At 42.9% G+C, this 27,794-nt stretch overlaps 4 protein-coding genes across 6 annotated transcripts; 2 read left to right on the top strand and 2 right to left on the bottom strand.

Annotated features, from left to right (window-relative positions):
* The first annotated feature begins 310 nt into the window (after window positions 1–310).
* Window positions 311–1,114, top strand: LOC130137640 (uncharacterized). The gene is made up of 3 exons (XM_056309349.1): window positions 311–490; window positions 585–640; window positions 806–1,114. The coding sequence occupies exons 1-3, from the start codon at window positions 382–384 to the stop codon at window positions 953–955; spliced, it is 315 nt and encodes a 104-aa protein (XP_056165324.1). The 5' UTR covers window positions 311–381; the 3' UTR covers window positions 956–1,114.
* Window positions 1,115–3,156: 2,042 nt separating this feature from the next.
* On the top strand, window positions 3,157–3,807 carry LOC115679096 (histone H3.2). The gene has a single exon (XM_030602649.2). It carries the CDS (start codon window positions 3,210–3,212, stop codon window positions 3,618–3,620), a length of 411 nt encoding a protein of 136 aa, XP_030458509.1. The 5' UTR covers window positions 3,157–3,209; the 3' UTR covers window positions 3,621–3,807.
* An 873-nt stretch (window positions 3,808–4,680) lies between these two features.
* On the bottom strand, window positions 4,681–15,806 carry LOC115679095 (uncharacterized). Of its 3 annotated transcripts, XM_030602648.2 has the most exons (18): window positions 15,597–15,806; window positions 15,363–15,459; window positions 15,178–15,234; window positions 15,057–15,094; window positions 13,860–13,893; window positions 13,290–13,374; window positions 12,606–12,697; window positions 11,949–12,023; window positions 11,488–11,579; window positions 10,540–10,669; window positions 9,236–9,325; window positions 7,810–7,875; window positions 7,430–7,521; window positions 6,810–6,875; window positions 6,651–6,717; window positions 5,905–5,993; window positions 5,702–5,828; window positions 4,681–5,150 (listed from the first exon to the last, which is right to left on the bottom strand). In XM_030602648.2, the coding sequence occupies exons 1-18, from the start codon at window positions 15,656–15,658 to the stop codon at window positions 5,097–5,099; spliced, it is 1,413 nt and encodes a 470-aa protein (XP_030458508.2). In that variant the 5' UTR covers window positions 15,659–15,806; the 3' UTR covers window positions 4,681–5,096. The 3 variants fall into 3 exon arrangements, with proteins under 3 accessions (XP_030458508.2, XP_056165321.1, XP_056165322.1); XM_056309346.1 differs by lacking the exon at window positions 11,949–12,023; XM_056309347.1 differs by lacking the exons at window positions 15,057–15,094; window positions 15,178–15,234; window positions 15,363–15,459; window positions 15,597–15,806 and adding an exon at window positions 14,611–15,029.
* Window positions 15,807–23,277: 7,471 nt separating this feature from the next.
* Window positions 23,278–26,532, bottom strand: LOC115666089 (uncharacterized). Its single transcript, XM_030587878.2, has 6 exons — window positions 26,005–26,532; window positions 25,543–25,755; window positions 24,993–25,136; window positions 24,457–24,576; window positions 24,287–24,373; window positions 23,278–23,901 (listed from the first exon to the last, which is right to left on the bottom strand). The coding sequence occupies exons 1-6, from the start codon at window positions 26,398–26,400 to the stop codon at window positions 23,446–23,448; spliced, it is 1,416 nt and encodes a 471-aa protein (XP_030443738.2). The 5' UTR covers window positions 26,401–26,532; the 3' UTR covers window positions 23,278–23,445.
* Window positions 26,533–27,794: the final 1,262 nt, after the last annotated feature.

Here is a 27,794-nt window from a genome sequence, read left to right as displayed (position 1 = left end):
ATGCAATACTTTACTCATATACGGCCTTGGGCATTTAGCAAAGGAAAAATGTCCACATAGCATGGCACCAAAGGCCTCTAATAAACTGACAAAAGCTGGGCCCATTTTGATCCTCTGTCTCTGTACGTATTCTACGACTGCCAAGTGTACGTCTTCAGTCGTCTTCATCTGGCATCTCGTCGTCGCAGGAGCAACGCCCGGACCGGATGACTGTGATCAGTAGTACCACGGAGGAAATAATAGGGTACGAGAGTTTTTTGCTGTCACGTCACGACGAGCAACATTCTTAAAACGGTCGTCTCCTCCTCCTCCTCCTCCTCCTCCTCCTCCATCCTCGCCGCCTCTCCTCTCCTCTCCCTCTCAGAGTCCCATTGATTGCATATGCAGATGATGGTGGCTGGACGAACATGTCTCACCGTTAGCCCTAGGCTTTCCATCTCCGTCCTCATTCTTGTGCTGCTGCTCCTTCTATTCCTTCCTTCCGCTTCGCGTAAGTTCATCATCATCGTCTCTCTCTCTCTCTCTCTTTCTGTGGCATGTGAGTGGTGAAGCTGCAGTTTTGACGATGATTAATCTTGTCGCAGATGGAACTTCATGGAGGGCAGGAGAGAACGCAAACACGGCTCCTTATTCTTCCGAGGTAACCAAGAACCAACAAGTAACACCAACGCATTGCTACTTTTGCTCTACTCGCGCTTCCCATTCCCATTTTGATGTCACAGCACTCGTTCTTCACTCTCTCTCTCCCTCGTAACTTGTTCTTTTCTTTTTCCTCTCTCTCTATTTCGTGTGCGTGCTCGAGAAGATCACAGAAGGGAACAGAAACACGAAGATGGCAAGAGATCTGGTCGTCGGAGGCTATTCATCGGCGCTCGTCGACGTCGAAGGCTCTGCAAGACAAGTCCCCACAGGGCCCGACCCTCTCCATCATCGCCGCAAGCCCGTTTCTCCTTGAACCGTCAAGAACCCACAAAAGACTGACCTTTTGCCGCAGATGGTCAGAATAGCAAGCTCAGCTAGCTGGCTAACTCTGATGAACTAATCCTCATCACCCCCCATTTCCTTTCCTTTCCTTTTCTTTTCTCTTTGGGTCCTCTCTCCTGTGGTCTGTGGATAGTGATATGCCTTTTGCATTATTAGCACGCTGGCCGAAGCTTGCGCTTGCGACGCATGCGTGCTGATGACGACGACGACGATGATCGTAGGTTGCTGTTTCTTGTAATGCATCGTCTGTCTGCGTGGTGTGTGAATCGAGAATGAATCAAGTCATTGCATCAGGATGGGAAATCTCCATTGACTGCCACTCGATTATCCCCCACAGAGATCTCTCTGATGGACAACATCTTTTCGTCATATTGAAGAACGTTATCGTGGTTATATCAACAGGCTGTCCCCAGCTATTTGCTGTTTTCTTGTGGTGCATATTTTTCTTTTGCGCAAGCTTTTCTTGATGATAGGATAAGATGTTTGGCGACAACCTCCGGATCGGATTTGTTCACTGATGATTTGCTAATTGCTAGGTTATCGGTCTCATGGATGAAAAAATTATTAAAGCGTCGAGAAAATTTGCAAATAACATAAATGGTCATGTGCATCAATAGTTATATATTAAAAATTGTTTAAGATGTTCTGCGCGAAAAATACGAAGTTTTAAGCTTGCCAGTCATAAAAGATCATTCAAAACAGGCTTTACCATTATGGTCTTTTTACCGTAACGAGGCTAAAGTAGATGACCATCCCAAACAAATCGAGTGCGCCTGTGATTGCTTTAAAAAACAAAAGTTTCGATTAAGGATCCATTTGTTTGGCGGAAAATGTAGCATTTATGGAAAATGTTTTTCAGTGATAATATTTTTCGGTGTTTGGCTGAAACCAAATGAACTAGAAAATATTTTCTGCCGTTTGATATGCAAAATCTTATCAAACGGTCGCCCTCTGTTATCGCCGGTTTCTAGCCACCGCTGCTAGTCGACGGTTGCCGGATGTTGGTGTGGCCGGTCGCTGGCCTTGGGTGAGGCTCGAGCTCACCTGTGGCTGGCCAAGGAAGAAGCAAAAAGAAAAGAAAAGAATATAATATAAAAATAATTAAAAATTCGTATGAACAAACATTTTATTAGCCGATAACCTAAGCCCGAGCGTCGAGAACCTATGCACGGCCATTGTTGTCCCGAGCCCAAGGGTCGAGACCAGAACTCGAGCATTTAGGACCCAAGCATGACCTTTATAGACCTGGGCTCAAATGCCAAAGCATCGGGTACAGGCACCAAGGGTTTGGGCCCAGCCTCGATGGACTTGGGCGTGGGTGTCGAGGGCCCAGGGCCAAGCACGGGGGGTCTTGGGCCTGGCCTCGACGAACCCAGGCCCGACCACCGAAGACTTGGTCCTAAACACCAGGACCTGGAACCAATGTTGGGATTTTTGTGCCCAAGCATAGAGTTTCGGTCCAAGCGTAGATACCTAATCATATTTTAGAAAATGTTTTTCAGTTCTTTTAAAGAGGAAATCATTTTCTTAAATTTAAGCTTTAGTAATAAAATATTTTCCATTGATTAAAAAAATGTTTTCCGTTGACTCATTTTTCATAACGAACCAAACGCCGGAAATAGAAGAAAATATTTTTCGCGAAACAAATGGATCCTAAAATTAGCATTACCTACGCTGGACTTGTGTTTCCAGCGATTTAAACAGTGGTCCATGCTTTTTCTTTAAACAAAAATTAGATTAGGATTAGGATTGAGTCCATTTTGATCTATAGTGACTCCAATTTCATAATTTTATCGAGACTGTGTAGCCGCGGTTCAGTAATCCGCGAGGACATTTTAAAATTCAAATAATCCGCGAAGAGGTTTTCCAAAGTTGTTTTTTTGGGTCAAGCGCGAAAGGATTCGACCGTCCGCGCGGTTCAGCAACTTCCAGCACGGATCGCGATCCGCGTGAACCCGATCCGACAAATCCCGGCCGTTCCCAACCCAACTCCACCAACGGCCACGATTGACTCCCCGAGCCACCCGAGGCAAATCTCCGAAATTTCGAACCTCCCGCGCGCCCCCGTCTCTCTTCTTCTCTCTCTTTCTATATATATATATAGCTCTTCGAACCTCCACGCTTTCCATCACGACCAAAATTTTCTCTCAGTTTCTCTCAGTTTCTCGAGAAAACGAACACTTTCCTTCGCTTTCCCTTCGCTTTCTCTTTGCTTCCGTTTGCCGATGGCCCGCACGAAGCAGACCGCCCGCAAGTCCACCGGGGGCAAGGCCCCGCGGAAGCAGCTGGCCACCAAGGCCGCCCGCAAGTCCGCCCCGGCCACCGGCGGCGTCAAGAAGCCCCATCGCTTCCGGCCCGGGACGGTGGCGCTGCGGGAGATCAGGAAGTACCAGAAGAGCACGGAGCTGCTGATCCGGAAGCTGCCGTTTCAGCGGCTGGTGAGGGAGATCGCCCAGGACTTCAAGACGGACCTGAGGTTCCAGAGCAGCGCCGTGGCGGCCCTCCAGGAGGCCGCCGAGGCCTACCTGGTGGGTCTGTTCGAGGACACCAACCTGTGCGCCATCCACGCCAAGAGGGTCACCATCATGCCCAAGGACATCCAGCTCGCCCGCAGGATCAGGGGGGAGAGGGCTTGAAGGGTCTGGTTTCTTTTAGATCAAAGATTGGATTTTGATCCCGTCTCTCGTCCTGCTGCTGGGGCCCTCTGGCCTTTTTTTAAGCGTTTTGCATATGTCGCTTAGCTTTTAGAGGTCTGGGTTTTGTAAATCTATGGGAGATGCTTTTACTAATGAATCGAGTTCTTCGCCTTAAACTTTCGTTCCATCTTCTGTTGTGTCGTTTGTTTCACTGGGGAGGTGTCTTGTCTGCTTGGTTTATGCTGGGGTTCGCATTTCCCAGAAGTTGCGACATTCGGGTCGGCTCAAGAAAGCCCATCGCATGCGTTGGATCCAATCCGTGTGATTTCAACCACGTGTCCCCCTTTCTGCCATCCAATCCGACCCTTCAATTTTCAATGATCATGTGTGTTTTTGCTCGGTATTGTGTCAATTGTATTGTGCTGAAATGACGGGTATCGTGCGGATCCGACTGATCCGAACATGTTGAACTCTCTCGTGGCAAATGGCTCGAGACAAGTTTGGTGAGACGGTTCGCACGACCCCTGCAAGCTCGATGTCAAACCAGCATGTATTCGAACACCATCCTAGATTCTCTCTTGTGATTTCTTCCAATCTAGAAATTGCTCTCCTCGTTTTATTTCTTGCTTTGCTTTCCCATCTCCCCTACCTCTCCGCACCTCGGAACCGTCTCTAATCCCAGGGACTTATCTCTAATCCATCGGACGAATTCTAGAAGAGAAAGGGCAGTTCTTGAAATGCTTCGGGGTTTTTCTGGCCGTAGTCAATTAGCTTCGTGCAACTCGAACCTCATTTTCTCTTCTCGTCTCATAAAAAACCACGGTTTCTCGTGTAAGTCACCATGTATGGCGTATGAACATATATATGCTGGACTGGGTATTCCCATTTCTCATTCATGGAGTCATGTCTTTGGTTTTTCGCTATTTAGTAAACAGGAAGTTATGCAATCATAAGAGACATGCTCTGTGAAACGATTCTAGCTGCCCCAATAGTCTTAAAAGGTTTTGCTGTAAATACAGCCTATCGTCTCCGGCTGGATTCAAATTTGCTCGGATTCTAGTTGTTTCGCAACCTTTCGGCTAACCTGCATTTATTATTAGAAGAAACCTCAAAGTATAAATATCTCCAATGACCCTGAATACACCACTCAAGTTGACTGCGCAGTATGGCTAAGAACATAAAAGGAGCTATCACAAAGGTCAATAAAGAAACTACTCCCACAGTCTTAACATTTACAGTTGTAACTATGTAATGCTTATTTTGCGATGCTCATCGCTTATCTGTATCTTCTGTTTCTCCAGCATCCCCGGAAAGTCGGATCCTTCTGCAGCCACTTGATTCTCTGTTTTGGAGGGTCACAACGAGAGTTTAATGCAGATTTTGTTCCGCGAACTTGTTCAGTTAAATCAACACCACCGCTGGATCATAGAGCTCATTTCCAGCAGAACACCATCTTCCTTGGGGCTTCAACAAACGTCATTCACCTGAGAGCCTCTCATGCTTTTGAGATAGTACCAGCAGTGAAGCAAGCTGAAATTCGACATTCACCATCTGTAAGATTTCTATTGCAGAAACTAGAATGCAAGACGACGGAGACATTCAAGCGAATAAAGTGTGAACTAAGTCTTCTGCGTAAATAATTCTGCAGAAAATTATTCTAGCCCGCGTTCTGATTGTCTGATAGCTTCTAGTCTTTTAGTAATCATGTTCCCCATTACCTTGTACTCTGGTTAATAAGGACTACCGCTATACTAGCACATACGGATCAAACACATCAGTGGAACTTACGAAGCGTGTAGAAAAGCAGCAGTAAACCTCAAACTGAGGACATCCCAACAGATAATGATACCCAACAGGCAATACTTAATAGTCAATTTTAAGCAACTCTGCCATTCCCCACTGCTTGATTCCAAAACGAAAGGGCAGCAAGAACGGACAAGGGAAAACGAAAGAGTGGACTGGTAAAAAAGCAAATCAGACAAAGGTGATATGAATAAAACCAATGGAGCTAGATTTGGAGTTGATGTAAAACGAATGGCTAGTCACTAGTGAAGGCAATAACAAATGGATCAGTCCCAAACCTCCGTTCCAGCAATTATGGTACCATTGACCGGATGAGCAGCGCATGCTGTGACACCTTCAGACAGAGGAATATACCTATTTCGCCTAGTTCGGCTACTAACTTTGGAAGACTTACGCATATCTTCACTGGAAATTAAGACAATAAAGTTAGTGCTAGGAATTTAATGCAGGAAAAAGAATAAGCTATCTAGAGATTCCTTACAAGTAGTCCACATGACTGGGGGAACTGACATCTGGAAAGAAATCCAGAAGATGAATTCCATTTTCAGGTACTGATGGAACCACATAGATCTGCATAACATAGTGCAGAACAGTTAAACAAACAGAAGCCTTTTCATGGGGATATACAATTAATTTTCCAACAATCCAAGATTCCTGAATTTGATTTGCATCGATGCAAAATATTCAAGTGAGATCATGTGACATATTAAGAATGCATGTGCCAAGTTAAGACAAAGAAACTAGCTATGCTAGTTCGTTGACCATCTAATCACATAGCATTTCCTCTGTCATGTTATAGCCAAAAGACATTCTAATAATTCTTACAGGCTTACATCCCCAAAGATGTAACTTCATGGGCCCTTTTGCTTTTTGCTATGGTGTCTTGTGCATTGCACATCAATTTTGTATTATGTTGCACAACAATTCAGTTTGATGTTTGCTTTTTTCAGCTCACTCTGAACCTAAAGTTTTGGCTCATAATATCTCCAGCCAGAGCTATACTCTTGCAATCTCACCCATACTCATATCGCTACTGCTTATCGCCATCGCCAGACATGAAGGGAAAAGGACTAGAGGGAAAGTTATAATTGCACTACTTTAGGAAGTGCAAAAATAAAAGCCTCGCGAAAACTCTTCTGACAACAATGTGATGAAACATGCACTGTTATTGAACTAAAAAACATTTGACGTCAGAAATTCTCTATAGGAATGGAGTAGAAAACTTACCGAATATGTTGGAAGCCATGACGGTTTCCTCAAGTAGAATAAATTGCTCGATATATCAGCACCCATCCTAAATCAAGCGGAATGGAAACAGTACAGTTTTAACAATACAATTAATATATTCACCATCCACTAAGCTAAAATTCGTTCAAGTTTACTCACAGCCATGATGGGGGAGGGCAGTGCATGTGAGTCACACGAAGATTGTAGAGATCCAAAACTCCAGACCTGCATCAAGTGAAAAATCAAAATTTAAATAAGTTAACCTAATAACTGAGATCGCAATGCAGATCCTCATCTTTGATCGTAAAACATGTATAACTGAAGCAAGTGCTCACACCATTCTTGATACGCAAAATTTCTTCCGATAAAGACGAAAAGTTTCACTACTTACATCATTTTCAGTCAAGGAATTAAAATGCTACTGCCCGGAGATTTTATTAAGATAATGGACTAAAAGTGCAGTACAAACAAATGGAGCTACCAAGAACCATGTGAGAATGTTGGTTCACCAAATACCAATTGACAAAGACCATTTTAGCAAACCAATACAATTTGGAGGAGTTAAGACTTCAGAGTACTTTCTCAGGGATACAAGAAGTTACAAACAATCTGTTAACCAAGCTAGCATGATGATCAGTATATACCTACGATTAAAAAGGCAACGCAAAATATAGCTGAGTGCTTTTTGCATCCGTAGATACTCAAACTAACAAGACACCGGTCAATCAAGTGAAGGCAGAAAACACTAGGAAAAGTAAATACATGTATCACCAACCTACCAGCAATTATCAAGATGAAATGCCAATTGATATGGGCAAGAAGGATCAAGATCAATCGAGTGTACTTCCCTGGCAACAATGTCTGATTGTGCCTGAAAAAAGAACATGCGAGTTCATTTATTATGACTAAGAGAAAGAGGTTCATATTTATGCTGCAGAGTCAAATGATCAATTGTTGACCACAATTTTGTTTTTTGAGTCGCAGTCGAGCAGAAGTTCTTAAACAGAATGAGCAAGCACCATAGGATATCAGTGAATTAAATGCATGGGTCATAAGCTCGACAGCCAACACGTTGAGTTTGGATTGATTCCACACACTTCAATTAGGATTTGAACTGACATTACATGTTGCATACGAGAATATTGCAACGTGTATGTACCTTTAAAGTCTCGATTTCGTCCAGCATTGCAGCCACCCTGAAAGTCGTATGAGGAGGATTTTGCACCTGGATATGAAAGAATAGGAAATATTGCATTACATGATAATATTCAGTTGACAGCTATAGCTGTGAAGATTCTATTTCCTACACCTTCTACATGTCATACAGTCAAGGTTGGCGCCCTGTTGAATCCAGTTGGGGTTAGTTGACCCCACAGCAATTTCAAGTAATTCTCTCACGCGCTTAATTATTAAGGTATTTCTCTCTTCTGAACTTAAATTTTGGGTTTTGATCCCCTAAGCTTTTAACTTAATTGAAATTATTAAAAAAGAAAAAGGCAAAAAGACACCCAAGCCCAATAACAAATCCACCATTAATACATTGTCAGAGAATGAGCCAGAGAAAAGGAACAAAACAATTACAGAACAGAATAAAGGCACCGGAGGTCCTTGAACTATTGCAAAATATTCAATTAGATCCCTCAACCCTTTATTTTGCGCAATTGGGTCCTTAAACTATATACTTCTTTGTTTGAATTGGCCCTTCCATTACAAAAATAAACAGAGGCACTGACGTGGCGTTTAATTGCCCTTAAATGCTGATGTGTCATCCCACATGGCATCCTATTGGCATTAAAAATCTAAAGAAAGTTTTTCAGGGTTTTAGAAAATAAAAATCTGAAAAAATAGAAAAACGAAGGAAGAAAAAGGGTTTGGTCAGCCAAAGGAAAAGAGAGGAAGAAGGGAGGGAGAGCTACGGCAGCAGTGGCAAGGCGTGCTGCCCAAGCACCAATGACGGCCGGCGTCCTTCGCTGGGCTCAGGCAAACCTCTAAAGTGGTGCAGTGAGAGCTTCAGATCAATTCAATTGATGAATGAGGTCAAGAAGAAGATTAATTTATCAACCACCTTCACCAGTGCCGCCTTTACTAATGACAAGGGCAATGGGTCACAACCTTTTCCCTCTGGGTTCGCCTGAGCCAGCGAGGTTTGCCAACCCTAACTGGTGCTTGGGCGGCGCCGCCATTACCACCGTTGCCGTAGCTCTTCCTCCCTTCATCTATTTTCTTTTGGCCGATTGAACCCTTCTTTCTTCCTCTGTTTTTATATTTTTTCAGATTTTTATTTTCTAAGATATTGAGTAACATTTTTTAGAATTCTAATGTCGCGTTTGATGCCACGTGGAATGACATGTTGGCATCTATGGCAATTTAACGCCACATCAACAAGCTATTATTTCTTTCAAGAAAGGACCAACTCAAGCAAAAGGGTATATAATTTAAGAACCCAATTGCACAAAAAAGAAGAGTTGAGTAACCTGATTTAACATTTTCCATAAGTTCAAGGAACTCCGGTGCCTGTATTTCTTACAAAAACAACCACCAACTTTTTTCCTACAACACATCAAGCAGCAAAGTAGCTATTTTACCTCTCTAGGATTTCGAAAACCACCAGCTGTCCGTCCTCCACGAATATCCCACACATAAATCATGCCTTTCTTACCAGCCCCGAAGATGGTCTGCAAAAGTTTATTAAATGTATACTATAAGCACTCGTTAAGCCACTTCTTTTCAAGAACAAATGATATATAAAAAACCCTGCCAGTAAGGAAAACAATGTGATTTCATACATGACAGTAGAAGTCACATACAGAACATTAAAGGTCAGACATTTAATATTTGCTTAACAAGGGAGCAACAGATGCTATCTGCTCTCTCTGAAGTTGAACTATTTCCTGTCAAAGAACAGATTTTTTCCCCTTCTTTTGAAGAACAAATAGCACATCAAGACCCAGCCAGAAGGGAAAAACAAGGTGGGAAAACAAATGACAAAAGTAAATGGCATAAATAACATTAAAATCTTGCTACTTCTAAAATCTCATAGCTGCTGTTTCTTGTAAAGATGCATACAGAAATTCTCGCGATTGTCTCTGAGGCATGCTTCAATGCTTCTTCAAGTAGTGGAGTTTGTTAGAATCTGACTTTTGTCCATAAATTATGCAAAGTTTTGACAGCATCTATGCATTTAAAAAGTTGATAGATTACACTGTATTACTTTTGTATAACCGCAGAAAAACAGGTAGATGACTGCCTTAAGTCATTGAATAAAATCACAGCAAGGAGGCATTCTGACAATAACTTACATTGGTGTGGTCCTTTAATCATGCCAAGCATCCAGGCATCAGAAATAATTAAGAGATATACTCTGCTACTTTTGTCCCAGTTAACTTCTAAAGAATAGGTAGACGATTTCCTTCTTCATCAAATTAAACCTTGGACAGTAACCTAAATTCTAACCCTGATGTCTGCACAGAGACACTACTTTATACAGTAGTTACCATATTGCCCCAGAATATTACATGCATCGGGGTTCCAATTGAACAAGAATAACATAGAATAGACTTCCAGTACTAGTCTATCTAAACTGCAGAGTACGTATTGTACAGTATACAAGATCAAAGAAATTAAATCAATCCAGGCAACATCATTATTCAATAATAGGGCTCTCAACAACATAGACCATTTAAAGAATGCTGATATGAAAAAAAGTGTGGCCCTTTTGTTTCTTCTATTAAACTAAGAGCCAAAACCTCCAAAACTAGAAAACCTCCTAACAAGTAAACTCGAGTTCTATGGAAAAAGCACTTAATTATTGCAAAAAGATAAAGGTCCATTGTAACGAAGCACCAATCCACATAATAATAAGGAATTCCAGAATTGGCTTAGTAATAACCTGATTTTCAATGTTTAATTGGAGACTGTTAAGAGAATCATGCGAACCAGTAGTAAGCTCCAGATATGGAAAGACACTTGCTCTCCTATCCCATAAATTTATGCTACCATGTGTATCAGAAGCAATTAGCCTATTGAAAAAGGCAATCAGGAATAGGGTGTTAATGGAAAAGAACAGAACTGCAAGATGTAAACCAAAGAGAAGTGAACTAATGAGTGCATGCAAAAACCAAGCCTAAACCACGGATAGTTAAGTACATTAGCATAGGGCAGACCATTCTAGCAGCAAGTCTATTAAGTTAAATGTACCTCCAAGAATCTCTGATAACAGGACATCCTAAAGATGCTATAATTGCGTTTATCAGACAAAGCTTTTTACTACAAAAGATGTAAAGGAATAACACGTGCATTTCCAGAAGACGATTTATCATTGCTTGCTACACTACTCTCGCTATATCTGTGAATGCAGAAAGGAATGTACGTCAACTCTTTAAAAATTTCCAAAGCAAGTGCCAGTTAAGGAGGCCAACTTGCACCACTCACAAAAGAATTGACTAACAGAAAAAAGAGAACGGGAATCTAGTTAAAGGTGTTCCTCCCAGCCTTGCCAAGATATAAAGCTACCATAATATATGAAGTAAAAGGATAGGCATGTCCGGAAAGTCCTCCAAATAATACGTGCTGTAAACGATGTTATTGCTGCTCATATAGTTCGAAATTGAAGGCTCTCAAGCACACTCCATGCAAAACTATCTTCGCTTCTAACATCTAATAAATATGCAATTCAACAAAGAATTCTAGAGAAGTATCAGTTCCCGTAATAGCAACAAGAGAAATAAGAGCGGCCAGAAATAAATATCGCTCATCATCATGCAATTTCTTTTGGTCAGTCAACTCCACAATATGATATGAATATTAGAGTCCTTTTTATTTCACTTAAACAACTTACGTTAAGGCATCTGTAGAGGTGAAAGTAATGTCAGAGAAACCTCTCGGTACACGGGACCCGCGAACGCTGACAGACTGCCTTGTTCTTAACATCTGCACGGGATTAACAAAATTTACTTGTGGAAATGAAGAACTCAGTTTTCCTCCAGGATTCAGCCTGTAAGTAAAAGCTATAGAAGATATTAAGGATAAGACAGCAGTTTGTTTTAGATTCCATTTACTTAATATGTAGAAATAGGATGCATTTTTAAGCTCCCGAGGCTTCTGTGCTAGAGAGAGCTGATTTATTGATATTAAGAATACTGCCTCTGCCTCTGCCTCTTTGTTATTCGCCCCCTCAAACATGGGAGCTCTATACACCACGCTCTCATGTATTTATGTATAGAAAACACAAGCCATCACCAGATCTACCATTAGTTATTGTTCACTGGAACTTTAAATGTATAACAAACAAAAACTTACTCCAACTGGCTCGGAGGAAAGACAGCCAACATCGAACACAGATATTACATTACTCTTCAGAGATGAACAAACAACCTGCACCAGTGCAAAGTTTCCCATAAAAGCGCCATAGAGACTCAGGAGGAAACAGAAGGAACCACACAAAACAGAATTAGCATTGCAGTGAAGAGGTGCATGACATTACAATTCAAAGATACAAGATCAGAAGCCTATCACAAAAAGCAATACCATGAAATTCTAACGGACATCTGCACCATCACAGATTGCATATTGCAAAGGCAGGAATATAATACACATACAGACATGAAGTTAAACGGACATTAATCAACCGGTTCATAAAATGTTGAGATTAAGATGTAATCCATACTCATGTCCAAAAAAAATATCTTAAGAAATACATCCGCAATGTAGCAGCTCATAAGAAAGCTCTTTGTATCCATCACAAATTTTCGTATTGTGAAGGCAGGAAGATAACATAGACAGACAAAATGTAGGGAGCACATTAATCAGCTTTCTGGCCCGACCTGTGCCAGCATATGCAATGCAATAGAAAAGTCATGTTTAGTCTCAATCTATGAATGTTGGCATCCAGAGGCAACATTCCAAGCCACAACAGATAATGCAAAAAGCGGCCCGCAGAGTATATGAGCTCCAAACCTCATTTTGGCAAGCAACATTCCAACGAACAACATCAAGTTGATCTGGTGAGGAACGATGCATCACGTGTTTGGGTTCAACCTCCTTCGAACCTAACAAAGCATGCACACTCTGGGAATGTCAACTAAAGATAAACTCAACAGTATCATGACACAAAAGAAAAATGGAGTAGCACACATGAATCTAAATGGATTCAAGAAGCAGCATCTTCCCAGAAAATAGCTTACAAGGCACGGCAACAATGACACTAAACATGTTATAGCTCAATCGTACTACAATTTTCAATTTGCTAGTGAAAGATGGTGATATCAGAAAGTTAAAGACAGTCATGTGCAATGGTATTGCATTACGCATGCAAAGAACATCTACTGGTTCTTATCTCGGTGGAAAACCAAGATATAAGCCAGGGAGCAGAGGCAGACAGCTAAGTAAGGTCGGTCTGTAGAAAGAAATATGAACCACTCAAACAGGATAAATTTCTTGTACAACTGCGCTTTTGCAAAATGACGTGATTTCCATGTCATGATAATACTTGAGTATGTCACCTTCCTGCGGTTTCGATATTAGTTGGAAAAGAAGTTAATTACATTTCCCTAACAAGCAACTGCCCTGAACCTTAAAAAGCATTAATTATGTCAAATTAATGAAAGCAACAAGTAGTAAAGCTTCTACAATAAAACTTACGTGGTTGATTACTCTGACAGTAAAGGTTTTCAAAATCATGAATTGTTAAGCAGCCTGATTTTGTTACAGATGCCAAGTAGTAACCCTGCGAAAATGAACACAGAGGTGAGGACACGAGCACAAATGAGAACCAAACAAGTATAATTTCATGAAGAATCTTCAATATTTATATTATCAGAGTGAGTGCTAATAAGCCTCCGCAAGGTACTAACACCTGCAGCTGTCATGCTCATGCATGCCAGTAGATATGTGCGCCAGAGGGAGAGGGAGAGGGAGAGAGAGAGACTCCTACATGTTCAGGGAAAATGGCCTATTACAATATCCCAACACAAGCATGCTAGTATTGCCTGCTAAATTATTTGCTTCCCATATATGTTCAGTTTAAGGTTGACCGTGTTTTAGACAAATATACATGCATGCGCAAGCACAGGCACACAGCCAAGGCAGAATGCAGGGAAAAAGTCTGATTCAGCCAATTAATGATACTTTTATTTATAGTAAAAGCACCAAAAAATCCAACTTCATAAGAAAGGTCGTAAATTGGAAATTCAGGCTCGTCCTACTATTTACCTTGTTGTCGAAGTCCATACAAGAGATGCCTTGCCTACGAAGGAACAAAAACCAGTTAACTTTTGGGCATCTTGATCTGATGAAATCAATCACTACTCTTCACATGAGCTTAGGAAGAAAGAAGCAAATATAAGAATGCATTATAAACACACTTAATTGAGTGGCTCATGTTGCTCATGCTTAAATATGCTATGCAAAGAGACACGTGTGCATGAGAGATACTATTATTCTTTGGCATATTTCTTTCAATCATCTTTGGCAATACGAGATGATATTCTACCAACATACGAAACTTTATCAGGCATATATTAAAGTTCACATTAAGGAGTATCAAACGGAGTAGAAGGAGGCCTAATAAAAAGACGCGTATATCAAGTACTTACTGATATAAAATGACCAATATAGAAGGCAATTTAGTAAGGAAGGTGCTTGTACCGATAGCCAAGCACCCCCAAACCCCCTTTCAAAAGGAAAAGGCGAGAAAAAGGGAAGCAACGATCAAGATAAAACGCCTAGACATCTGGCAACCAAGTCAAGTAATAAATCCTTATGACAACTCCATCGTATGGCATGTAGAGGTGTTGTAGCTCCATTACAGATAACTCATATATTCTATATGCAATAATTTTCTGCAAAATCTCTTGCTGTCCAATGGTCAAACAAAATACTGATTTTTGTGCACCAGATTGTAGTTCTCCACTAAATTCTGCATCCTATATTTCATGATATCCACGTAAGTAAAAGTACTCACTTCAGAGGAATGGGCATTAAGCTTTTCAACCAAAGTTAAGTAAGTTGTTTCAGTCCAACACCGAGTGGACCATCGACCAACAGACACACGATATCTAGCCATGAAAATCCTCAGGAGAATATAAATATAGGAGTCTCCGTTTTTTGCCAGTGGTGATAAGGTGCAGACAGTCCTATTAACCTCTGTCAAGAGTTTGTTTAGCTCTTTCTTATGAAGACATTGCAAAACCCACAGTCAATATTATTCGCCGGCCCCTCCCGGATTCCTAATACCTGGGGAGTTTATTTAGTCTCAACCCCCTCCCACACTTTTACCATCCATTTTAGCTTCAGGTACCCTCCAAGAATCCGCCGTCGTCGTATGCATATAAGGTAAGGATTAAAAACAAAAATATCGGCGAAAAGCAGATAAACAAAAGGAAAAAGGAGAGCTCTCGATGACTCTACCGGGCAAACATAAATGAGGTGTGCTCAAGCTGACTCAGCTGCCCAAAAAAGCCGCGCGATTACGTAAGCCGAAGAAGACACGACGATATTCGCATAAAAAGCAAGATGGAGAAATCCATACATAGTTAGTCGCACATGGAGATCCTTCAACCTCATACCGATGCGGAAACGCCCCGACCTGACCTTCCACACGAGTTCAACAATCAGAGGAAAGGAAAAACCTGAAATCCGGCGAGCAGCAACAAGCAACAACAAGCAACACATGGAACAGGGCGGTAGCGGCGGTGGAAGATCAAATGAATTCACCTGAGAATACGACGGCATCAGCAGGCCGGACAGATGGTGGCGGTACTTCCGCTCGAACCTACCGTTCAATTCAACAGCGCTCCTCTTCCATACGTGCCTTCAACCATCGAGACCATTTCATCAACAGACCAAAAAAAAAAAAAAAAAAAGAACACAGAAACGACGCCAGGTTTCCGGTCGATCAGAATCGAAATCAAGGAAATGCAACGAACTGGGGAAGCGGAAAGGCGATACCTTTTCACGGCCTTCGCAGGAGCGCGGAGCGGAGATTCTGCGGGGACGAGGAACTTGTCCATGGTGGTGACCGAGGAGGAAGGAATTTGCAGTTTGGACAGGATGCAAGTGAGCTCTGGGAGAGAAGACGACGGTATGTTTTCCCGCGTGATGGGAGTCGCTTTTGGGCCGGACAGGATCTGGGCTGTGCTGTCTGTTCCGGTTTTTGATTTGTCAAGGAGGATTCTATTTTCCAAAAATGCCCAAAGGTCAATTAATGTGAAGGGATAATTACACCATAAGTCCCCGGACTTGTCATGAAAACGCAATCGGCTCCTCAAAGTTTTAAAAAGTGCGATTAAGTCCTAGACCTTGTCAAATTGATGCAATAAAATCCTTTTGTTAAGTCCGTTCAACTTGGCTAACGGAAAATGCTGATGTTACTCGGGGATTTTATTTACGTTTAAAAGAGAGAGAGAGAAATCCGTCTAGTTTTTTTTCCTCTGATATTTTTTTTGTTTATTTTTTAAGTTATCTTATTTTTAGTATAATTTAAATAAGGGAAAACGATACTACAAGTGACGGCGCTCACTTTGTGCCAAAACTTTTCACCGAATAATTTTAGTGCCATATCAAGAAAGAAGGATCATAAGTACCTCGTGTGACAAATTGTAACCGAAAGTTCTACGCGTCATTTATAGTTAAATGTTTATTCCAATGTGGCTTTTCTTAATTAATTATGCCACGACCCGAATTTCCATAAAATTTGAATCTCAAATGAGTATATAATTTAACTTCGCTTCAATTCTCCGATAGATAACTAATTTATCCTTAATTGTACAAATAATTCGACCTCGATGAATATACATCAAAACCTTTTACACAAAAACACGTCTCCACTTTCATTGCACAATCTGGTCCAATCCTTACTATTGATTTTCGAAAGCCTTGCCCATCGACATGCATCGCCGTCGAAAACAACAGGAACTTCGAAGCCCCTTACTAGTTCAACTAATTTACCGCCGATGTTGAAGTACCAAGCGACAAATCGATGGTAGGGGTGAGCGGTTCCTGGTCCGGTCCGGTCCAACCCAAGAACCGGGAACCTGACTGGGAGGATCGGTTCCTAGTTTCTAGGACCGGGGATCGGACCGGCTAATCTTGGGACCGTGGACCAGACCGGACCGTTGGTCCGGTTCCAATGGGACCAATTGGTAAAGGCAAGAGGGAACCGGGAAGCATTTTCGGGACCAATATATGAAAGCATTTTTGGGTTGGTCCCATTGGAATCGAATAAAAATGAACTATCAACTGCTTCTTTTGTTATTTAAATATATATTTAAAAAGTAAATAAATATATATATATGAAAAAATTAGAAAAATATATATTTATCGGTCCGGTCCGGTCCAGTCGGTCCGGTTCCTACCTTAGAACGGAGAACCGGACTGCCCGGAAGCCGGTTCTACTTTTAGGAACCGGGAACCAGACCAATATTCTCAAGAACCGGACCAAACTGGTCGGTCCGGTCCCGGTTTGGGCGTTCTATCTTGCTCACCCCTAATCGATGGGAACCCACTCTAGCAACCCCACGACAACCAGTACAATAGAACTATTGACGATTCAGGGGAAAATTACCAAAAAAGTCCTAAACCTTTTGCAATTGTGCCAATTTAATTCTAAACCTTTTTTTTTTGCCAATTCAGTCCTAAACCTTTTGCAATTATGCCAATTCAATCTATCCAACCACTTTTGGCCGGTCGGCGCTGACGTGGACGCCGGTCGGATGACGTGGCAATTTTTAATAATTTTTTTATTATTTTTCGAATTTTTTTTCGCCTATCTTTTTCCTCGGTCGCCAGTCCGGCGACCTGCGAGAGGTTGAGGCCGGCGAGGTCCGGCTCGCCGGCCATGGGCGAGGTCGACCTCACCAGATCTGGGCGAGGCCTCGCCCGGCGACGGCGAGGCCGTCCAGATCTAGCGAGACCTCGCCGTCGCCATGGCCCGGCGAGCTCGACCTCGCCCGGCGACGGCGAGGTCTCGCCAGATCCGGGCGGCCTCGCCGTCGCCGGCGAGGCCTCGCCCGGTCATGGCGAGGTCGACTCGCCGGCGCGCGCGAGGCCTCACCCGGCGACGCGAGGCCTCGCCCGACGACGGCGAGGCCTCGTCCGATCCGGCGAGGTCCACCTCGCCCTGGCCATGGCGAGGTCGACCTCGCCCAGCGACGGCGAGGTTGGCCCTAGCCAGTGCCGGCGAGGGCCAGCCTCGCCCATGGCCGGCGAGCTGGACCTCGCCGGTCGCCGGACCGGCGACCGGGGAAGAAGATAGGCGAAAAAAAAAAGAGAAAAAAAAATTTGAAAAATAATTAAAAAAATTATTAAAAATTGCCACGTCAGCCGGCCGGCGTCCACGTCAGCGCCGGCCGGCCAAAAGTGGCCGGATGGACTAAATTGGCACAATTGCAAAAGGTTTAGGACTGAATTGGCCAAAAAAAAAAGGTTTAGAGCTGAATTGGCACAATTGCAAAAGGTTTATGACTTTTTTTGTAATTTTCCCGACGATTCAGGTACAAGCTTATCTTGATATTCACAATCAAAATACTAGCTCCAAAAAGTAGTGAGGATCCATCCTCTATATATGAAAAATAAAGGAATGAGTCGAAACCCAGTAAATAAAATCTTAAAATCTAATGTACAACATCATCTTATTACTCAACCAAGTACCAACAAATAACGTGAGTTCAAAATAAGTACAAAATAACAATGTATGATAATTGCATAAGTAAATACATTGTCTTCCCTATCATGATATGTTGATAAAAATTATTAACAACATTGCATAACATTATTCACTCAAATGCAGGTTGATGGCCTATTATTTCATTATGCGTAGATACCACATAGTAGCTCACCCAAATACACAAGTGAGTTTTTAACTCTTAGAGTGCGCATGACAACAATTCTGTGCCCGGGAACTGATTCTGCTCATAAATGATTCTTTTTGATTCTGTGCCCGAAAATAATTTCTAAGCATTTGAAAGCGTTTAGTAACTGCCCAAAATTTCTATTCTTAGAATAGAAAAAGAACATAAATGCGTTTGATAACTACACAAAATTTCTTTTTATTAATAATATTTTGAATTTTTTAATATATCTTTCTTTTTTTTCCTTGGCCATGGCCAGTTGCCGGCGCCGACAACCAGCCACAGGCCAGGGCCGGCGAGGGTGTCACGGCCCTCGCCGGTCGCAACGGCGAGGTCGGCCTAGCCATATGACAAAGAGGTCGAGACTCGCCTGGCCTCGCTAGGGGCGGCGAAGGCTACCCTCGCCGGCCCTGGCCGGTCGCCGGTAGGGGTGTCAAAAAAGCCCGGGCCGGCCCGGCCCGACCCGGCCCATCCCGACCCTATTCTAAAATTTCGGGTATTTTTAGATCGAGCCTTAGTCTGCTTGGGGTACTATTTTTAGGTGTGGGTATTGTCAAGTTAGGGTAGGGTCGGGCCTGGCCCGCATTGGCTTTTTGACACCATTAGGGCCAAAAGTAGTTCTCTTCCTCTGATTCATCCAACTAGCTTACCCATCATTAAACCGAAGGATGGAGAGATTCACATGAAGGAGGGAGAGATTCACATGGAATTCCCTGGAACAAAGCTCGGCATCCTCAGAACCCAATTACCATGTCGAGCCCCCACCCCCCACGCTCGCTTGCTCCGCCCTTCTTCCCACTCCCCGAACCTCAGCTCCACTTCGCATGGCCGCCGCTTCGGGAAGTGGAACCTGGCTCCAATTGCGCCAATCCTTTCGCCGATTCCACCAGCCGACGAGGAGGAACTCGAGAGCAGGGAAACATCGATTGGACGAAGAACACAGAAACCCTAGCCAGCGAGAACCTTCGGGAAGTTTGGGGACGACGCTCGAGAGCTTGGTTGACTCCCTCACAAGTCACACCACCACCGGGCTGCTTATGTCCGTAGCGAAGCGCGAAACGCAAGCAATCGCGACTGTTGCTATTCCATGGAAAGGGAACAACGAAAGGCGGGAGCTTTCTCCTTCTTCACTTGCGCTGTCTTGTAGAAGTCGTCTTCAATGGAGAAATTCATCGAAGAGAGAGAACGAGGAGGGGAAGAAGAAGGAGGAGGCACAGACGGAAGTCCAGATGATTCCAAGCTCCTAAAAGAGAAATGTCGCTTTCATGTTGATTTTTTTATTATTTTTTTTATCTTATTGATTTATTCCAAAATATTGACCCAACCCACAATCCATGAAACCGGATCCGGACCGACCCGACCCGACCCTTCTCTTGGTTTATATGCCAAAAAGGGTCTCGGGTCGGGGCGGGGCGGGGCGGGTCAAGCATGACCCTATAGGGTTCGGGTCGGGTTGGGTATCATCAAAGCCCTACCCAACCCGACCCATTGACACCCCTAGTCGCCGGTGGTCGGCCACCGGGGGCGGGCCGGGAAGAAGATGAAGAACAAATAAAAAAGGAAGAAGAAAACCAAGAAGAATCATAAATGGAAAAATTGTTCCAGAATCAAGAAGCTGTTCTTTTTTTGCTTCTTGATTCTCTTCCAAAATTGATTCTAGGAACAATTTTTTGCAAATTTACGCCCGGGCACAAAAATTTTAACAAACGGATTTCTGTTCCCAAACTGATTCTGGGAACAAAAGAATAGAAATTATCACTATTTGGCAAATTGCCAAACGCCCCCTTACTCATCAATGGCCAAGATCCATCTCGATATCTATGACACTCTGGATTTAACTCACTCGAGGTATTGTCTGCTTTGGTCTATCCCATACTGAACCTCATGATTTTGTCCTTTGGCGTATAAGCAGGCACTTTTCCAGAAGGTGACCCATCCTGGTTGTGCTCTAGCCTGGGCTCGCTTAACTTTGGAGTTCCAAAGCAAAGTTTGCCGTTACATCAAAAGGCGCCTCCGTGAGTTAATTTCAGTTTTCACATATATATCTCATGATCTTTTTCCCCATGTTCGGTGCACAGAACGGTTCATTCCTGCCCCCTTCACCATCTTAGAAACCTATCAGGAGCCGCTCCTTGTCTAGGCCCTCTGGCCCCAGTGACGACTCTCTGCCCTCGTCGGACCGAGTCATTACAGACCCACCAGCTTCCGCATAGTTCGTCCTCGAACCATACACCTACTAGAGGGGATCCCGCTCTGATACTATACTACTAGAGGGGATCCCGCTCTGATACCATATTGTGACACCTTGGATTTAACTCACTCGAGGTATTGTCCGCTTTGGCTCGTCCCATATCGAGCCTCACGGTTTTGTCCTTTGGCGTACAAGCAGTTACTTTCCCAGAAGGTCACTCATCCTGATAGTACTCTAGCCTGAGTTTGCTTAACTTTGGAGTTCAAAGCAAAGCTTGCCGTTACGTCAAAAGGCGCCTCCGTGAGTTAATTCTAGTTTTCACATATATATATCTCAAGATCTCTCTCCTCCTGTTCGGTGCACAGTTCGGTTCATTCTTGCCCCCTTCGCCATTTTAAAAGCCTACCAGGAGCCGCTCCTTGTCTAGGCCCTCTGGCCCCGGCGACCACTCCCCGCCCTCATCGGACTGGGTCGTTACGATATCACCGGAAATTAAAAGTTTTAGGACTTTTAGTAGACTTATTCCTAATAAAAAAAATCAGCAAGCCAATTGGATATTTGTATATTCGGAGAGATTCCGAGTGCTTCAAATTGAAAACTGAAAGATTTAAGCCCCAAAAGAAAAAGTACTTAATGAAGCATGCCTCATACAGAGAGAGAGAGAGAGAGAGCATTTGCTTTTCTCCGTGTTCACTGCACTTGCTTTAGGCCGGACAGGATTTGGGGCATGTAATTTGTTCCGTTTTTTATTTAAAAAGAAGATCCTGTTTTCAGAAAACGTCAAAAGATCAAGTAATGAAAAACAGCAAGCGAATCCGATATTGTATAGTTGGAGAGATCCCGAGTGTTTTCTTATTGAGTACCGCAAGATTTAAACTCCCAAAGAAGTGCTTAACAAAAAAATGCGTTAAAGAGAGAGAGCGAGCATTTATTTTACCGCGTTTTACTCTTTGGGCCGGACAGGATTTGGGCCGTGTAATCTGTTCCGGTTTTGAATTGAAAAGGAATTTTTTTTTTTTTTTTTTTTGAAAATGTCATAAGATCAAGTAATGAAAAACAGCAGACGAATCCGATATATGTGCATTTGAAGAGATTCCAAGTGTTTCAAATTGAATACCGCAAGATTTTGGAAAATGCATAAGAGAGAGAGAGAGAGAGAGAGAGAGAGAGCATCTTTTTTTCTATGTTCACTACACTCACTTTGGGCTGAAAAGGATTTGGGTCGTGTAGTTTGTTCTGGTTTTGATTTGAAAAGAAGATTTTGTTTTCAAAAAAAGTTAAAAGATCGAGTAAAGAAAAACAACAAGTGAATCCGATATTTATACATTTCGAGAGGTTTTGAGTGTTTCATAAAGGCTAAAATCTTCGGAATTCGGAATACTGACGTGTCCTTGCGGGAGAAGAGAATTGGGAAGGCGGTTCCGACCAGAGCCACCGCGGCCGCGGCCGCGATTAGGTACACATTGCCGTCGGCCGAGACGTCTCCGACCGCCGCAACCACCGTCAGGCTCCCCCTCTTCTTCTTCGCCTCGGCCCCGCCGCCGCCGGCTATCGACGCCCGGTTGACAAACGATCCGCCGACGGAGGACGGCGGCGAAACGCGAGCTGTTCTCGCCGGCTGGATCATTGAATTAGCGCCAAGAATCATCGGCGGAGGAGCGGTGGACGCCATTTTTTTGGTGGGTCTTATCGTGATGTGGAATAGTGACTTAGGAAGATTTGCCGTCGTCCGAGGTCGGGTGACCCCCGACAAGCTAGATCTGCCGCCGGCGGTAGTCGCCCGAGGCCAGGCAACCCAGGCGGCCGGCGCCTGGGTCGCGCGACCTCGCCGGCCCGATCCGGTGTCGACCGCCCTCGCTGGCCACCTCATGAACAGTAGCAAGAGAGGCAAAACCGAAATAAGCCAAAATAAGTGAGGGTAGTTTGGAGACATAAAATTCGGGTTCAGCATTTGTGGAATGCTGAAAGCCCAAAGCTGGTCCGGACCAGCTTTGGGCTTTCCTCATTCCAAATGCTAGCATTTGGCCAATACTAGGCCGAATGCTGAACCAAACGGGACCTTACTACACTCACTTTAGGCCGAACAAGATTTGGGCCATGGAATTTGTTCCAGTTTTGAATTAAAAAAGAGGATTTTGTTTTTTAGAAAACGTCAAAATATTAAGTAATGAAAAAAAAGTAAAGGAATCCAATATTTGTGAAAAGTTTTAGGACTCAATTGCACTTTCGTGATAAGTTTTAGGACTTCCAATGCACTTATTTGTACATTTGGAAAGATTCTAGTGGTTCATATTTAATGCTGTAAGATTTAAACACCCCAAGAAGTACTTAACAAAAGATGACTTACCAAACATTTAATCGAAATTCTAAGGCTTCTGATTTCTGTTCTTATGTTGCTGACTTCGATCAGCCTCATGAAAGCATATATGATTCGATCAACGCATGTACTGTGGAGAATGACTTATCCATCCACCCTAGATGTTCATACTACAGTGTCGTCCGCGACAAATCTGATGTAAGCCGCATCTGGTGATCCTTCCCTGAGGCAGTATTACAAAATTTGCAAGAGAAAGCCTTTAGAGATTGCAGAGATTGTAACTGGTTCACAACTTGCCATTTAGAATTTGCAGATAGAGAGATATCTCTTGCTTTGAATAATTCATAATGTCGACCGGTTCAGCAAGACGCTTAACTAGATTATTCAACTGGTTTTTACCAGCACTAAAAAAACAAATTGGTCCAAGTTTTAAAACTTTCACTAAGACCATCGCTTCCTAGTGATCGCATCCTTCGATCCAGTATTAGTTTGCTTCCTATTCCTCTTGGAATCTCCTCCAGCCGACGACAGCTGCCTTTGCCGCTCCGAAGAGATCTTACTTGATTTATCATTTGTCGTAATCTCCTTAAGAGGACTTACTGATCTAGACCTGGTTCGACCAACAACTGATTTCATCGAGAAACTTGAGGTCTTTTCCGCTACCGAATTATCGTTTTTCCTCAAAGCATCTCCACATTTTTCTGCTGGTGTCACCTGCTGTTTGACAATGGTCGCTTGCGGTCTGGTTTTAGGAGAGCTATCCGAATCAGAAGAGGAAGGGCTAGTTGAACTGTCCATGTCATAAAGGAGATTATCTGCCATAACAGGGATTTGTCTGGTGCTTGTATTGGTATCTATTTGCGAAGAGGGTCTTCGCAATCTTGTGAGTTGAACAACCTGCATATGACAGAATTGAGGTAATTCAAATACAACGCACCTCAGTAACGCCTGAATATTAATTTCTATGTCAGACTTCTTCGGCTTTTGCAAAAGAGTAATTTCAGTTGTTCACTGTCCGGAATCAATTCCTATCTAACATTGAGCTGTGACATGTGTATCGGTTCATTTGTTATTTAGTTGTGGAGACCTAAAACTTTCAACATAAGATCTCATTCATGCAGTGAAGAAAAGGCTCAGTGGAAGGAGTAGTCAGTTGATTCCTTATTCTCATCTCTTAACAAAAAGACATTGAAATAGAATGTAAATGTTCCAGCAGCATATCCTTATTTTCTTGCCTAGTATTCCCAAGAAATAACACAGAATTTAAGCACCAGTATCTCACCTTTTGGTCGAGAATTACCATGTCCTTCCTGAGCTTTGTAATTATCACATTCTTCCTGCGTATAACGTCTTCAAGTTCTGCAATCCTCTGGTATCATGAAAAATCTTAATAATCATAAGAAGGAACTTTAAGAGAAAAGACAGAAGCGGTAAGTTAAGAAGAGAACTTGCCTTGGAGCCAGCAGCATCACATGATTGCAGAAAGCCAGTGAGCTCCTTTATTGTTGCGTCCTTTTCTTCACACTCTCTCTTCAGATTGTATACGTCTTGTTCTATAGCCATAGCATTTGTCTGTAAGAAAACCCACATTAGATTCATTGTCATAAAAGTTGGCCGTTCCATTGCCACGCCTAGAAGGCTAGGGAGACAGTAGATCAAACGGATCATATTTGTATTACTTCTGCCTGAAAGGATGCTGAAAATGCACAAATTTAAATATGTTTTAATCCACCGCTTTGAATTGATCATGCTAGGAAATCCTTAATAAATTAAGGAGGATGAGAATTGTATGACAACTAAAGCATATTTCAGAAAACTCCATCTGCAGCTTGCATGGGACGAAGCTTTCAAATCAAACTAAGAAATAAACTAAAATTGCTATGATTACACAGACTATAATTAACAAGAATCTAACCCAAAAAGCAGTTACAATATAAAAGCATTAGAGACTAAAACCAAAGAAAAGAAACTGTATGTATGTTCACCACCTGAATTTCAGCTGAAGATGTCACACTTGACGCCCAATCCGACAAGTCAGACATGCGTCGTTCCTCTGGTTCTGCTTCTTCTGTGAAGGTCGTCTTTGACTGTTGGATATCACTCCCATTGGAAACTCTCATAATAGAATTACTCTATGGCCCGAACCACAAAAAAGGAAAAGAGTCATAAAAGAAAACCACAGGAACATCATGCGCGCAGTCTGCCTAATTAAAGTGAATATGGAACTGAAAAATGTGACTCCAGGGTAAAATTGAGCTTTTGTACGAAATCCGCTTCCTCAGCAACAGTTATGATTGTTAAAATCATATCACATCGCGACACCAAGATGCCACGGTGCCCGTTTTGTCATTCTGGAAGAGCACGACTGACCATTCATTCACGACTAACAATTAGTTCATCGGACAAAATGCTACATGTCGCGCTACTTGTAATCGACACTTAACACCAGGCTAGATGATAAACCTTCCCAAACCCAACTCCAAACGCACCCTGAAAAATAAAAAAAAGAGAAAGAATGCAGCTCAACTTTTCCCTTACCATCAGTCCACCAAACTGTTTGTGGTGCTGATCACATAACCAACAACCGCAATCGACAAATTCGATCCCGTTCGATTCGAAGGTTGCGTCAAACGGGAACCCAAAGTTCTTGGCAACGGATGCTTCCGCCCCATTTCCCTCCCGGTCCTTGACATTATGGACTTGCTGGCACAAATTGTCAAGCTTCTGCTGCATGCTCGACAGAATCTGATCCTGAAAGATTAGTCATCGAAGTGAAAACAAGCAAATTCACATGACAGACTCAGAGAAAGCGCATCGAGCTGAAAAGAAGATGAATTCATTATGCAGGTTAAAAGAGAAGATAGCGATTGCTGAAAGGCCCTTGGAAATGCCCTAAAAATTAGAGCTTTGCCGTAATCAATCAGAGCTTGCTTAATCCACAACGTAGGAAATCCCAAACAGGATGATAATCTCCAATGAATTTCGTAATAAATCACATACCCTAAGTTCCACAGAGCTTCTGAGCTGCGAAATCAGCCGATTCTTCCTCGACTCCGCGACGGCCACGCCGATGACGGCGACGAGGAGCACCCTCTGGACGGGGCTGAACAGCTCCCAGGCCGCCGCCTCCTCCCGGCCCAGGAAGCCTCCGCCGCCGATCGCCCGGGCCGACGTCGCCTCCTCCGCGTTCACGAGCCGCCCCTGGAGGGAGACGTACGCCAGCCTGCGCGCCGCGGGGACGGGGCGGCCCGGCTCGGCGAACTGGCTCGAGAGCCGGCGCGCCGCGGGGGATGGCCCGGGCGTGAACGGGGCGAGGGACACGAGCGCCGGGGGGACCGATCCGGAGCCGGAGCCGGACCCGAACCCGAGGTCGGGGTCGGAGTCCGCCTCTTCCATGGCACGGGCGGGCGGGCGGGCGGCGGAGGGAGGAGGGAGGGCTGAATCGGAATCGGAATGGGAGATGCGTGGCCAAATAATTGACTGTGGATTGAAATCGAACTCGAAATCGAAATCGAATGGAGACAAATTCCTCCGAAACGCAAGCGATCGGGATTCAATTCAAATCTTTTCGGCTTTTTGGGAGGGAAAGTTCAAAACGGGAATGGAACGTTGGAGGTGTGTCCTGCTTTCGCGCGCCACGTGTTGGAATTCTGTGGGTTTTTCCTATTTTATGATGTTTTTTTTTCTTTTTCTGACCCCCCTAAAAGAAATTTTCTCTGTTTTTTTTTATTGGGATGTGGTTTCTTTTTTTTTTTTTTTTTCCAACTTACCAAAATATGGGCTAATAAATGTGGATATAAATCCAATGCGCTTGCCTAAGTTAGATTTTTTGGAAATGGGGAATTTATTTGGGGGTGATGCCCATATGCATTTCAAATATCGACATTAATCAACTTGCTTTCTTTAGATTTTTGGGTATGTTAATACCTTTTCAATTTAAACACAGCCTTTTTTTTTAGTGAATTGACTAAATTGGCTTCGTTTTTTAAGATCGCGGATGATGATGCAAATGGTCCCTGAACTTTGAGCCGATATGCAATGTAGTCCCTGAATTTTTAATTTCTTCAACGTAATCCCTGGACTTTTGTAGATGTTTGATTTAGTCCCCGGACCATAGGAAAATGTTAAATATTGTTCTTGTATTAATTTAAGTTCAGAACATGAGACTAAATTGAACATATGTCAAAAGCTTAGAAACTACATTGAACAAATTAAAAAGTTCAGGGCCATTGATTTGTTCACAGTATGATGTTATCATGTGATATATTAAGACATCGTCCGTTTATGTTGTTGTCTAAGTTTTAAGCGATCCCAATGAAGAGTCAAACCTAGTTACAATTCTTCATTTTCAAACTCATATTTTCTCAAAAAAAAAAAACTTACTCTCTCTCTGCATGTACATAGTCATCCTGAATTACAGGATTATGAACCGTATTACTGACTTTCCTCGTGTTTAGATAATAAAAAGGTTCAATTACGATTTTTCTTCTCGTTTTTATTATGTTTATTTATCTCGATAGCCTCTGTGGTTTTTAGATAAGAAGAACGGAACAAAATAAATCATAAATTGAGTTTCTAACTAAATGCACATCTTATGAGGTCCACTTTGAGAAGAATAGCTTACTCTATCTTATGGAATATTTTTGAAATAAACCGATATAAGAAAGTATCAATTTGTGAATCGCAATTGCCTAAAATTATGCAATTAAACATCAATACATGCTTAGCTTAATTCGAAGGATAGTCTCTAGTTTTAAGTAAAATAATATAAAAAGTAAAAGAGTGGAAAC

This window comes from Syzygium oleosum, unplaced genomic scaffold, assembly GCF_021117445.2.
Source record: "Syzygium oleosum isolate NSW1041296 unplaced genomic scaffold, Sole_v2.1 Sole_v2.03, whole genome shotgun sequence".
Classification (NCBI taxonomy): Eukaryota; Viridiplantae; Streptophyta; class Magnoliopsida; order Myrtales; family Myrtaceae; genus Syzygium; species Syzygium oleosum.
The sequence above is the reverse complement of the archived record's forward strand: the minus strand, read 5'-3'. Positions and strand labels throughout refer to the sequence as shown.